The 12,500-nt window shown below is 47.1% G+C and overlaps 1 protein-coding gene across 4 annotated transcripts in view; it reads right to left on the reverse strand.

Moving 5' to 3' along the window:
- Positions 1 to 10,291, reverse strand: part of ebf3a (EBF transcription factor 3a) — a 60,581-nt gene extending 50,290 nt beyond the window's left edge. For all 4 annotated transcript variants that reach the window (XM_026177801.2, XM_026177798.2, XM_026177799.2 and 1 more), the window contains exons 1-6: positions 9,101 to 10,291; positions 7,044 to 7,200; positions 6,074 to 6,137; positions 5,938 to 5,993; positions 3,976 to 4,049; positions 3,668 to 3,736 (exon numbers count right to left, since the gene is read on the reverse strand). In XM_026177801.2, the coding sequence (XP_026033586.1) occupies positions 3,668 to 3,736; positions 3,976 to 4,049; positions 5,938 to 5,993; positions 6,074 to 6,137; positions 7,044 to 7,200; positions 9,101 to 9,222 (542 nt within the window). In that variant the 5' untranslated portion in view covers positions 9,223 to 10,291. The remainder of the gene's footprint in view (positions 1 to 3,667; positions 3,737 to 3,975; positions 4,050 to 5,937; positions 5,994 to 6,073; positions 6,138 to 7,043; positions 7,201 to 9,100) is intronic.
- Positions 10,292 to 12,500: the final 2,209 nt, after the last annotated feature.

Consider the following 12,500-nt stretch of genomic DNA (forward strand, 5'->3'; position numbering starts at 1 on the left):
ATCCAAAACCAACCTGCAGCATGAGAGGGAAATCACACCTACGCCCGCTAAATGATTGACAGCCCATCGTCCTCCCATAATCCCACGCTGCAGACACCAGAGACCCTCACAGACAGGAGATTGTACCCCCCAAAAAAATTTCTCACATCAGGTATTCAGAGCGAGAGCGTGTAAAGATGAGAGCTAGTTCCATCACCACCATCATCAGCAGCTACAAACAGGCAGACAGATCGACGGCGAGCTTTTTAAAGATGTGAACGTGACTGAAGATCATCGCATTAAAATGTTCTCACAGTCAGCGCTCAGAGGGGGATCGTCCCATCATCGATGACCCTCCAAAGCTCTTCACTCAGAACAAAGAGCCAGACGAGGTTCAGCCTGTGGGCTGGGCCCCTTTGGAGGCCGTGAGGGGAAATAACCTGCACAGAGTAATGGTTTACCGACGGGAACGCCACAGGATGCTCGACGGAGGAACAGTAGGCAGAAATCAGGTCACTGGTCTGAAACTACGCCTTCAGAGGATGAAGCAAAAACATCTGGGAGGGGAAATGTCTGTGCAGGTTCTCCGTCATCCAGGTCTGGATTATTGGACTTGACTCAAAGGTCCAAAACTAAGTGATGATCGCAGAAGTAAAAATGTGAATTGCTGCATGCAGAAAGCAGAAGGAAGCTGCAGCTCTGCATCCTGTCAGACAGTCGTCATGTTTGCAGATGATGCTGCGCTGTTCGCACCTCTGAGAGCTAATGGCTAAACGTGACACTGACAGGTATCCTGCACCGATGGCTGCGTTCACCGGCAGCAATAAAAAACTGACTCACGTCATTGTCTCGTTTACTGAAAATGAGACACATTTAATAACAAGTTCTCATTTATTGACACGTCACAGTGAAGAGTGTTTTTCTGTTTTATCCGGTTGTTCAGTCTGACGTCACTAGCCGTGTCTGGGCCTAAACTCCGCTGCAGGTCCATATATCAAACGATCACTGTGGCATTACTGAGAGTTGAAAAACTGTCTAAAGTCTTTCATCTTTAATAAAATGATCAGCGTTCTGCTCTACCAGGTGTAAGAATTGAGTTTAACATCCAGGCATCCATGAAAACGGAATTTATGACATTTAACGGAGTTAGAAGTTAGCAGGGAGTTAGCTCGCTAGCTTCTATCTAAATACAATATAGCATGTCCTGACTGCGGGGTTTTGGAAACAAATTAAAACGTACAGCTCTGCTATCACTTCCAACATAAATGAAGACAGAAAACTAAACAGCAGTGATGTTTGTAGGGTTACTGAAGTTGGGCTAGCTGCTATATAATGATGTGCTACGTGACCGCTAGCGACACAGCTATGTTAGCATAATATAAACAAGCTAACTTTTTTTCCACTCGATAAAAGTTAACGTGAGTGTTCTCGGTGGTCAGGAACAAATGTAATCGCATGGCAGGATGCTGTAAAAGGACCAAACTTCAGCCAGGAGAACAACTGAGATAATCCATCCACAATACGAGGTTAGTCATTCATATACTGCTGCATGGGCTGGGCTGTAGTTACATCCTAAGGTTTTAAAAACTGAGCTTAAATAAATGATTAGCGGTAATAAAAGCCGAGGGAGGTCAACAGTGATCACTGACTGTTTTAGGAGCTTTTTGAGATCAAATAGAAGAAAATACAAAACATTAAACATGTTAACAACACAAAAGCCATATTAAACGCAGACTACTTTAGACCCGGAAGTAGGATTTGTCGCGTCATCACTGAACAACCGGATAGTTGTTTTAAATCATCTTTATTTTATACAGCATTTCTGTGCGCACACGTACGAGTGAAGAAGGAGTTACAGTTGGCGGAAAGAACATGTTAAACGAAGCAGCTGTAAAATTCCTGCATATGTTTTATTGTTATTATTGTTGTTTTCCAGCTTCTGTCCTGTATGCAGAGTCCTAATAAACTAAAAGCAGTATGATCCACATTTAAGATATTTTTTATATATATTTTAAACGTTTGCTTAAAAATGGAAGCTGGAAATGAAAGGAAGAGATTAATTTATTCAAGTACATTGTCTAACCTTTAATGAGCCAAAAATCTGTGCGTGTTCAAAGACTTTAAACCCGTGGCTGCATCCTGCATCTTCCGACTGCGTGTCTGCTGGCTTTACTTCCTGTCTTTGTCTTCCTTTCCTTTGTGACGGCCCACCCTGCGCTCACTCTGTTCACCTGTCGGTTTTTTGGTGCATTTCTCTTTTCTGCCTCCTCACAGTTCATTTTTGATGCTCCTTTCTTGCACTTTTGTGCACTGTTTATGCGCCTTGTAAATTAACGCTTATCTTTAAAGCTGCGTTCAGCTTTTAATTCAGTTCAGGTCGACATGCTGACAGAAACCAGCGGTGGGTTCTGGAGTGAAGGAGAAGAAATGAAATGCTGTTGTGTTAGTTTTCTTGAAGTGAGAGCGAACGAATCGCAGTGTTTGTGCTCTCTCTGCAGTCTGACCCTGACATGTTTCCTGTTCACTGGACGCCGCCAAAAACACAGGAGACCTTCCCATCATGCATTTCAGCTGGCAGAGGGAGAAAAAAGAGCTGCTGTAAAAATCTCCACTTCTCTTTTCAAAGAGCTGCTGCAGTCACATCCATCCCTCCATCCATCCATACTCCCCCCTCCTCCGTCCACAGGGGAGAGGGGGAGGGAGGATTGAGATTAATACTCAGGAGGAGGACAAGAGCTGAGGAGAAGGAGGAAGAGGAGGGGGAGGTGAAAAGAGAAGAGCATAGCGTATGATTCCTCATGGGAGGCCAGGAAGGAGGGGAGGGGGAGGAATCTGAGAGGAGGATGAAGAGGAGGCGCAGGCTCAACCACATCAGCCCAGTAGCTCTACACGTCATCCTGTTTGAATGATTTAAAGCCGAGCTGCATTTAATGTTCACCTTTCATTAGCCCTTAAATTCACAGAGCTACTCAGCGTGAATCACGCCGCACATAATCAGCACGTTCGTGTCACAGCTCACTTCACTTTTATTGATGTGGCACCAACAGTCACTTTACACTGTAAGGTAAAGCCCCAACAACAATGAGCAAGCACTTTGGCGACAGTGGGAAGGAAAAACCAGGCTCAGGGAGGGGCGGGGCCATCTGCCACATGGAAACATGATTGGACGAAACCCTGAGGAACGCCAGCATGAACCTTACTGTGTGACACAACAAGCTTCATTCATACTGTGCTGCTGTGATGTCACTACAGGTATGCTAACCTGAGCCTGGCAAAGGTAACTGACCAATAAACAAACCCGACCAGTCTGCTGTTTCTCACTGTGTGTGGCACCAAACTGCCTCTTCATCCAGATACGAAACCAGCAGGTGGATCAACAGAGTCACCTGAACGCAGCAGATCAGCTGACGTCTTTCATCACATCCTGCTAAAAACCTTCACGCAGGGGGCGCTACTCAACCTGCAGCTCCTCCTGTGTCTGTGACTCGGCTGGTGCTCTCTGGCGACTGATCGAGAATCTGCCGCTCGGGCAGAAGACAACCTTTAAACGTACGCGACAAGGCTGACAGGAATGCGCCGCGTGTCATCGGTGTCTGTTTGTCTTTGTTGCATCTGCTGCATGTTTGTTTGCGAGCGCACAAACAGTCTGACAGGTGTATGTGAGTGCGTGATGCTTCGTATCTGTTACCTGTCGATGATGACGGGGTCTGACGGCGTCTCGTTCCTGTTTCCACAGCTCTTCTTATCGCAGCAGCGGCTGACACGCACACAGAGAGACAAAAATGAAAGCAGACCCGTCAGTCACTGCAGAGCCTCGTATTTCTTTCAGACAGCTCAGGTGAGACACCTGCACACGCCCACTCTGTATGCAGGGAACAGGCTCCATCAGGGCACGAGTCACCGTGGACGTGAGGATACTGCTCTCAAACATCGAGACTTTTATTTGAAGCAGAGAAGAAGAACTACTCAGATCTGGTCGGTGTTTTGCGGCCTTACCTGCACATGATCTCGTGCGTCAGCAGAACTCGGCACATCTCGGGGTTTTTGTCCTGGCCTTCATAGATGATTGCCTGCACACACACAAACAGGTAAAGTGAAGATCACCTGTTGCGCTTCATCATGGCCCCGCCCACTGGCCTGCAGCAGAAACAGCTCCATTAAAGCCGGTTTCATTCGTCTCAATTAGAGCTCATTATTAGCGATTAGCCTGAGTGAGAGTGAGCGGGACACAAACATTTGATCCTCTGAATGTTTCATTACAGCTGCAGCCTGCAGATATTCACATGAAACAGCTGGAACCAAACGCATGAAACGCCTCTCTGTCACGGCGAGCGCCGGCTGACGGCGAGCTCGTTAAAGCGCGCTAATTGAATGAGTCGTAGGGTTCAAACGCTGCTGCTGCTTTTCATTAGAGACAAAACTGAGTGACCTGGCTGCTGATGGAGCGCTTCTCTATCACACAGGGACCACGCCCATCAGCGCCTCCTACAGACCACAAACGATCCTCGGTGCTGATGGAGTACGGCCCCCCGTCTGGCCTCAGCTATGAGCCTGGCTTTACACGGTACCACAGAAACCGACAGGGGACGTAACAGTGTCCATCTTTTCCAACCAGTCAGGATGAGCCTGATCGGAAAGCAGCAGGCGAGCGGGACCACACAGAGCTGACAGACACGTGCTCGCCACATTCCCGCCATCGTTTCAGACGATGAGGAAACTGCTCAGACGTGAAGGCGGCAGATGGCAGCGGCTCCTCACTCTCTCCGATCACATGTTTATTCTGGAAGTGGCGTGCTAGCACGAGTCTTTAACAGCTGATTTATTGACACTCAGAGACAAATGCAAACAAGCTGCGACACGACGTTCAATCTCTAATAAACTCAACACAGCGGCAGACCGAGCGCCATCAGGGCGCCGATTCTCAGGCGCGAGTTTGAACTTGGAACCGTCGAACAAACGCGAGCAACAAACTCTGTGATCAAAGGGTCTGTTTGACTTCAGTGGCTCAGCTTCCTGTTTGAGAAAATCCTGAAATATATCGAGGAGGAGGGGGAAGAAGAGGAGGAGGACGAGGACAAGGAGGAGGAGGACGACGACGAGGAGGAGGAAGAGGAGGAGGACGAGAAGGAGGACGAGGAGGAGGAAAAGAAAGCGGACGAGGAGGAGGAGACAGAAGAGGAAGAGGACGAGGAGGAAGTGGAAGAGGAGGAGGAGGAGGAGGAGGAAGTGGAAGAGGAAGAGAAAGAGGAGGAGGAGGACGAGGAAGAGGACGAGGAGGAGGAGGAGGAAGAGGAGGAGGGGGAAAAGAAAGAGGAGGAGGAGGAGGAAGAGGAGGAGGGGGAAAAGAAAGAGGAGGAGGAGGAGGAGGAGGACGAGGACGAGGAATAGAAAGGAATGAGGACGAGGAGGAGTAGGAAGAGGAAGATAAGATAAGATAAGATAACCTTTATTAGTCCCACACGTGGGAAGATGAGGAAAAGAAAGAGGATGGAGGAGGAGGAAGAGGAGGAGGGGGAAAAGAAAGAGGAGGAGGAGGAGGAAGAGGAGGAGGGGGAAAAGAAAGAGGAGGAGGAGGAGGAAGAGGAGGAGGGGGAAAAGAAAGAGGAGGAGGAGGAGGAAGAGGAGGAGGGGGAAAAGAAAGAGGAGGAGGAGGAGGAGGAAGAGGAGGAGGGGGAAAAGAAAGAGGAGGAGGAGGAGGAAGAGGAGGAGGGGGAAAAGAAAGAGGAGGAGGAGGAGGAGGAGGAGGAGGAGGAGGAGGAGGAGGAGGAGATGTCTGTCTGAAAGAAGTCGGCCTGAAACTCTGTCCGACACCTCGGACTGCAGCAGGAAGAAAAAGACGCTCTTATTGTGAAACGTCTGATTTTTGAGGTTCATTGATCAGACGAAACAATCGTCACTGCCGTTGCTGTTATTGATCCTTCCCCTCTCGGTGCACATGCTGATGATCAGTCATCTCACCTGTTTGGTCATGGAGTCGATGAGGCGGACGTACAGGTCCTGCTCCGTCCTCACCCCTGCACACAAACCAACAGTCGGGGTTAGCGTGAGCGAGCAGAGACGGGGCTGTGCTGCTCATTAAAACAAGCGCACCCACCGTTACTGTAGAGCAGCTGCAGCTTGTAGTGGATCCCGTTGTTGGTTTTCTCGCCCGTCGGCTCCTGAAACAAAGTCAGGAAACAAACTGAGGCGTGGGTGCGTTTGGTTTCACCACCTGATGTGACCAAGCAGAAGTTCTGCATGTTTTAGTGCATTAGAGCGCGCTGGTGTGTAACTATTTCAACCTTTACACAAGCGCACACGTGTGAGGTGGCTGAGCCTGCTGCATAATCAGAGGGGAATATTTAAACTGATTATTCTAAATGAAGCGTCAGCTCCTGCGTTTAGAAAACATGCAAACTTTTGGAAATCGGCCGTGAAACTAAACACACCTCTCAGCTCTGTTTGGGGCTTCATTTTCCCTGCTTGGTGAATCACATTCACACTGGTCTGTCTGCACTGAGCCGAAGCTGTTGGGCTGATAAACATGAATCAACCTTCGGCACAGACGCGACTGTCAGAGGGAAAAACTGCTGCATTAAAATGACACAAACTGCATTTTATTGTGTTTACTGTGCACACTACTGCCAAGCACACCTGTCACAGGTGCTGTTGTCTATTATACCGCTGTGGACATGTTACGCTGCTGGAGCTGCGGTATCAGTTTGATGAACGAAGCCTGAGCTCGGGATGCGGAGCTGACGGTCTCAGCTGTCCAGATAAATCTGCATTTTTATTTAAATGTAAAAAATATGAAGTGAGGTTCAAATAAAAGCCACGTGTGCGACGCTGATAAAATCAGCACTACTGTGTCACTGTGCTTGAGTTCAGCCTGAATGGCAGTCGCAGCGTTACGGCGCCTGGCAGAGGGTCTCCTTCCTGTCGGGATGCGACTGAGTCTCTAAAGTTCAGATTCCATCTCTGTTCTCCGTCATAAGAATGAGAGCGTCTTTGATTTCTGTCTTTGCACACTGTGCGGTGTGTTTGTTTTATGTCCCAGCTCCTCCCCGCATCCCTCTGAGTCTCACCTTCTCCTTTTCCACAAAATCGACGTAGGCAGTGCGTTCGATCTCGACGGGCTGACCCTGGCGGTCGTACAGAGCCAGCACGAAGTGGAAGAAATTGGACTTCCTCAGGTTGGACGGCGGCTGCTTCTCAAAGTGAGCGCGAGCTAACCCCACCCCGCTGAAAAGCAAAGAGATGGACAGAAATATAAAAGATGCAGGAGGACGAGGTCAGGTTTATTGTTGCAGTCGTCACAGAGCTTCCTGCGCTGTTATTTCAGCAGGATGACAGTTTCTTCAGCGTTTCTCCGTCACAGTAAAATATTTCACGTCTGGCTCATGTGCTGAAAAACAGCGTATTACAGTAAAATGCACAAAGTGCTTTAAATCCAGGAAAACTTCCTGAAGATGAACAAGGTCAGAGCTCAGATTAGGACTCGCTGAAGAAAAACGCAGGCCGGACGTGATTAATCGCAGCTTCACGCGGTCATCAGGCCGAGAAACACATCACACATTCACCGTATCAAAGTCTGGACGATGAACACGCGCTCAGCCTCAGCACAGACACACTTCAGTCTGACCAATTACACATTATACTGCAGTAATAATACAGCAGCGCGTTATTAGAGCTGTAGTAAAATTTGTGTTTAATTTAAATAAACACGTTTGAGTCGACTTTAAAAAGCTTCTCACGGGTGAAAATATCCAGAAGCTTTTCCTTGTTTCACGGCGAGAAGGTGACTGAGGAAAAACAAGCTCTGCACTAAAAAAGAAAAATTCACATTTCATGAGTTTAATCATAATAAATCAGCTGAAACGTTTCTGTTAAAATTAAACGGAGGATTTCGCTGCAGGAAAACCTGCACGATCCAATTTATTCATAAACGTGAGGATAAAAATCTTCATCATTCACCAAACATGCTGCACAACTTTAAACAGTCACATGGACGCAGCTTCAACATGTTAAAGAGAGAAAATCAGGTTCACACAAACTGTGAATCACATGCTCGATTTATTAATATTCATGCGAAGAAGTCAAACTGCAGCTTTGACCTCGACCGCGAACATCATCGGAATATCTCCCAGTGTTAAACCCGGACGGCGGCGCAGAGACAAACATGCTTTCATAGAAACAAGTCGTGCTTTTAATGTGAAATCTTTAAGGTCACAAAATGTTAGAAATGTTTTTGATGAGAATAAACTTGAATTTGTAGTTTATGTCATCATGAACTAAAATCCTCGTGTCAGGAAATCTAACAAGAGAAAAGAGTTTGTGCTGAGAATTTAAAAATATTTCTAATAGTTTTTGTTTCATTTTTAAAATTATTTAAATGAATTTCCTGCAGATGTTCAGGTGGATTTAATTCTTTTTGTTCTATTTTTGAACATTAATGTTTATTTTCTCAGAGTGATTTTTGTGGCTCATCCTGAAAAAACTTTGTGGTATTTTCCATCGTTCTAATGCAGAAACAGATCCGACGGCTGAAGCTGCTAACGATGATAAACTGTGACGCTCAGCTGCAGGGCGAGCTCAGACCGCTGCCGACCCGTGCCTCGTTTATTACACGCAGCGCTTTAACCCCAAACCTTCGACGCCATCCAGAGAAACACGAAGTCAGTCTGAGGAAAAATAAAACGAGCTGCTCCTCGGCTCAGACAAACGTTTCACTTTGGGAAAAAAACACAAGGAGAAGTCTTTGAGTCAAACTCTGAAAATTTAAAGATCAAATAGAATTATTTGGATGATTTTTGATAAGTGTTTCCTCGCTGTTTTTATTCACTTTAAATAACTCACATTTACAAAAACATTCTCCCTGTTTGTCTGTGAGCTGCAGGAATTTTCCTAAACTTCAGAAACATTTTAAAATCTTATTTTCAATCTGTCTGACCTTCAGAAACATCTAAATAATCTATTTTTTCCCCTCCAGCAAAATAATAATTAGTGTTTTTTCTGCTGAAGATTTAAAATTAAAATCTTTTCTTTGAGCTGCAAATTATTTTTCTTTTGAGTGAAATAAAACTGCTGTGGGTCCGTTGGGACTACAGCTCCCGGAGTCCCTGCGGGGTGGCGGGCAGTTTACCTCTGAGCAGCCGTGTTGGCGTCCACCACACCGGCCGAGTGCATCCAGGAGCGAACGGCCAGCGGCTCCTCCTTCATGTTGGCCGTGGCCCCGCGGGGCAGGTTGTCCTGGATCCCAAACATCTCAGGGGCCCGGATGCTGCGAGCGTCGCTGCTGCAGCTCAGCCGCAAAAACAAGAAGAAGAAGAAGCAGAAAAAGTCCAGCAGAAAAAATGTGATCTACAGGACGGAGCGAGGCTTCTGGACGGGCGACATTTTCTTCACCCGCACGTCGAGGTCTAAAACGAGGCGGCGAGGACGAAGAAAAACAAGGAGTTTAAAATTCTGCTGAACTTTTCGTCTGATTTGCAGATTTAATTCAACTTTTCAGGGCAGAAATTTTTTTAAGTTTTTAAGAAGGTTTTTTTTTTTTATTCTTGATCATCAGTGACAGAAAAAAAGGCCGGAGGAGGAAACGGGAAAAGAGAAATAAAATCCTCAGAGGACGAGAAAACGAGGGGGAGAACAGCCGGGTCCGGACGGCGAATCAAGCAAAGTGTCTTTTTTCTTTTCCCCAAAGAGAGGAGGAGAGAGGAGGTGGGCTGGGATGGAGGGGTGAGGAGCGGAGGAGAAACTCTCAGCCCTGCGGCCCCACAGGACTGGACGGCAAAACCCAAAAACCCCACGGGTCTTCCTCCTTGCTGCTGACGACATCACGGCGGGGGTGGGGCCTGGCCTTATAAGGACAGGAGAGGTGAGAGACGATGTGTGTGCGCGGGTGTGCAAGAGCAAGATGAAGAGAGGGAGGAGGGGGAGGAGGGGGAGGAGGTGCCAACCAACCAGAGCCAGAGAGAGAGGTCTTGATCGCCCCATGCTCTCGCTCGCTCTCTCTCTCAGTCTGAACTGGTTCCTGTTCATCCCATCACTTCGTGTGGCTGTGGTGAAAATCCGCTCAGAGATCCAGTCCTTGTGGTCCTGGGTCTGTTATCAGACCCTGAGCCAGGTCAGCGGGTCCCTGATGGTCTCTGTGGTAGCAGCTCAGGCCAGACGGAGGCTGAAAGACCCGACCGAGTTCAGACTCTCATCCAGGAGGTCAAGGTGGAACTATTCCTGACCCTGATCCAGAACCTGAGCAGCAGTCACCAGGGTCTAGTTCTGGTTCCGCTTCAGGACCAGGTCCCATCCTCATGTTTCTAACACAGCAAGTGTCTCCTGTGACCACTTCCTGCTTGCTCAGAGGGACCAATCTAAGCGCCGGCGGTACCGGAGGTGTTCGCTCGCTGAAACCGGGGTAACGTGAAGCCGGCACAGGTGTTAAAACCCCTGAGCTTAAATAGTCTCGCGCTCAATCGCCAGAGAGCGCTGTGACCTGGACACAAATAGGTTTGGGCTTGTTTTTCCCGTCTCAGAGGCGACTGCTTCAGAAATCCAATTATCTCTGAATCCTAATCATCTCAATCGATCATCTCCATCAGTAAATGTCCAATCAGCCGTCACGGTGCGTTCCTGCGTCCTGTGGTTCACTGAGAACAATCTTCAGTTGTCTGATGCTTCCTTCGCTTTTGTCTCTCGCCTGATTTTCATCACCTTGGTCAGAAACTTCCTCTGAGAGGATCTGACTGTCAGACGAGAAGCGAGGCAGGTTTTTCACAGGCACTCCAGTCTTCAGGGGCGAAGGCCTCCGAGGCTCCGAGGGGTGGACCGACAAGCAGAGGAAGGAAAAGAGAAGAGGAGGAGGAGGAGGAGACAAAACCCATCTGCACAAACGAAGAAGAAGAGGAAAAACACAAGGAGGAGAATGAAATTATTTCCAGGAAATTCAAAGTGAAAATATGATGAAGAGGAGCAGAAAGGGAAGAGGAGAGGAGGTGATCTTTCTCCAGGATGAATGTGAGTGACGAAAATTGTAAACGTAAATAAAAATTTCAGCAACTGATCGACCAATAAACGATCGGCGAGAATAAATAATTATATTTAATAATAATTGATCAGCCTGCAGGTTCAAATTTAACAAAGTGAACAATGAACAAATGAGCTGCCGAGTACGGGCTGGCTGGGTGGGGTGGGGGTGGGGGGGCCACATCCCCGACCCGCTCGCAGGGTGACGAGAAACAAAGGGGGATGGACGTAAACACCCCGCTGCTTCACGTCCACATCAGCTGATGGTTTTTAGTTTTTCATTAAAAATAACTTTGTTTTTAATTTAATTTTTGCTTCTTCATCATCCTGCGGACGAACTGTTAATATGGACGTTCAGTAATTTAGGAGCTCGTGTATTGTAATTACATTAGAGACAGAAAATGATCCTTTAAATGAAATAAACATCGAGTTTCTCTTTTCTTTAAGCTGGAGAATAAAGAGCGGGCCGACGCTGAAGAGGGAAAAGAGTTGATTTAAAGCGAGGCTGTAAATGTGGGAGCAGAGGTCAGCAGAGACGCACTCCTGTTTCCACTGTGAGCTTTTATTTAAATGTGCTTTTATGATCTGATCTACATGAAGACAAACTCGGTTAGGGTCCGAGTCCATTCATCAACCGCAGGCGACCGATCCTGGCGTGCTCGCGCTGATGAATGCGATCGCTTATTCCCCATGTTTGACTTCATTATTGGAGCGTCTGAAGCCGTGACAAAGGTCTCACCTCTCAGTGATCAGGTTTATCAACACTTTATCAGCTTAATGTTTTTTGATTTTCTCAGAAAAATCATTTAAATGTAGGATTAAAAAAGTCTTTCAGCTCAAACAGATGAATCCAGACTGAAGCCTCATCTTTGTTTTTTGTTTGTGCCAAAATTAAAATTAGCTTTTTAGATTTTCTTTGAATGAAAAATGTAACATTGCTTGTCTGTTTTATTTTATTTATTAATCTGAGTGAAATCCAATGATTTCACTCAGATTAGTTAGAATATGTGAATTTAATCTTTTCAGATAAACTCAGATATGTTACCTCGTTTCTTCCTCTTTCTGCAGTTTTCCGAGGCTCAGCGCTGCAGCGAGTGTGTGTGTTACAGCCCCTCTGTATTGTGTGTCAAGTGTTTCCTTTTGTGTGTGTGTGTGTGAGACGCTGGGAGCACTCAGCACACACACATTTGCATTTAAATAGCGACATCAACCAGCGTTCACGGCACAAACCGGCGGGTTTCCCAGATGTCACAGCAAAGTCAGATGGCCCAGCTGTCTCTCTCTCTCTCACACACACACACACACACACACACACACACACACACACACACACACACACACACACACACACACACACACACACACAGCTGACTCTGTAAAAAACACTCATTGGTTCATTTGTTTAGCCAAAACTACAACTGAACCTGCAGCCTGAGCCGGTCTGATCACCTGAGTGTTTCCACCAGCAGCTCTCCTTTACAGGAACTCTGGATCTGTCCGGCTTCCTGCTGATCATCTAGACG

The sequence above is a fragment of the Astatotilapia calliptera genome, chromosome 8 (assembly GCF_964374335.1).
Source record: "Astatotilapia calliptera chromosome 8, fAstCal68.1, whole genome shotgun sequence".
Lineage (NCBI taxonomy): Eukaryota > Metazoa > Chordata > Actinopteri > Cichliformes > Cichlidae > Astatotilapia > Astatotilapia calliptera.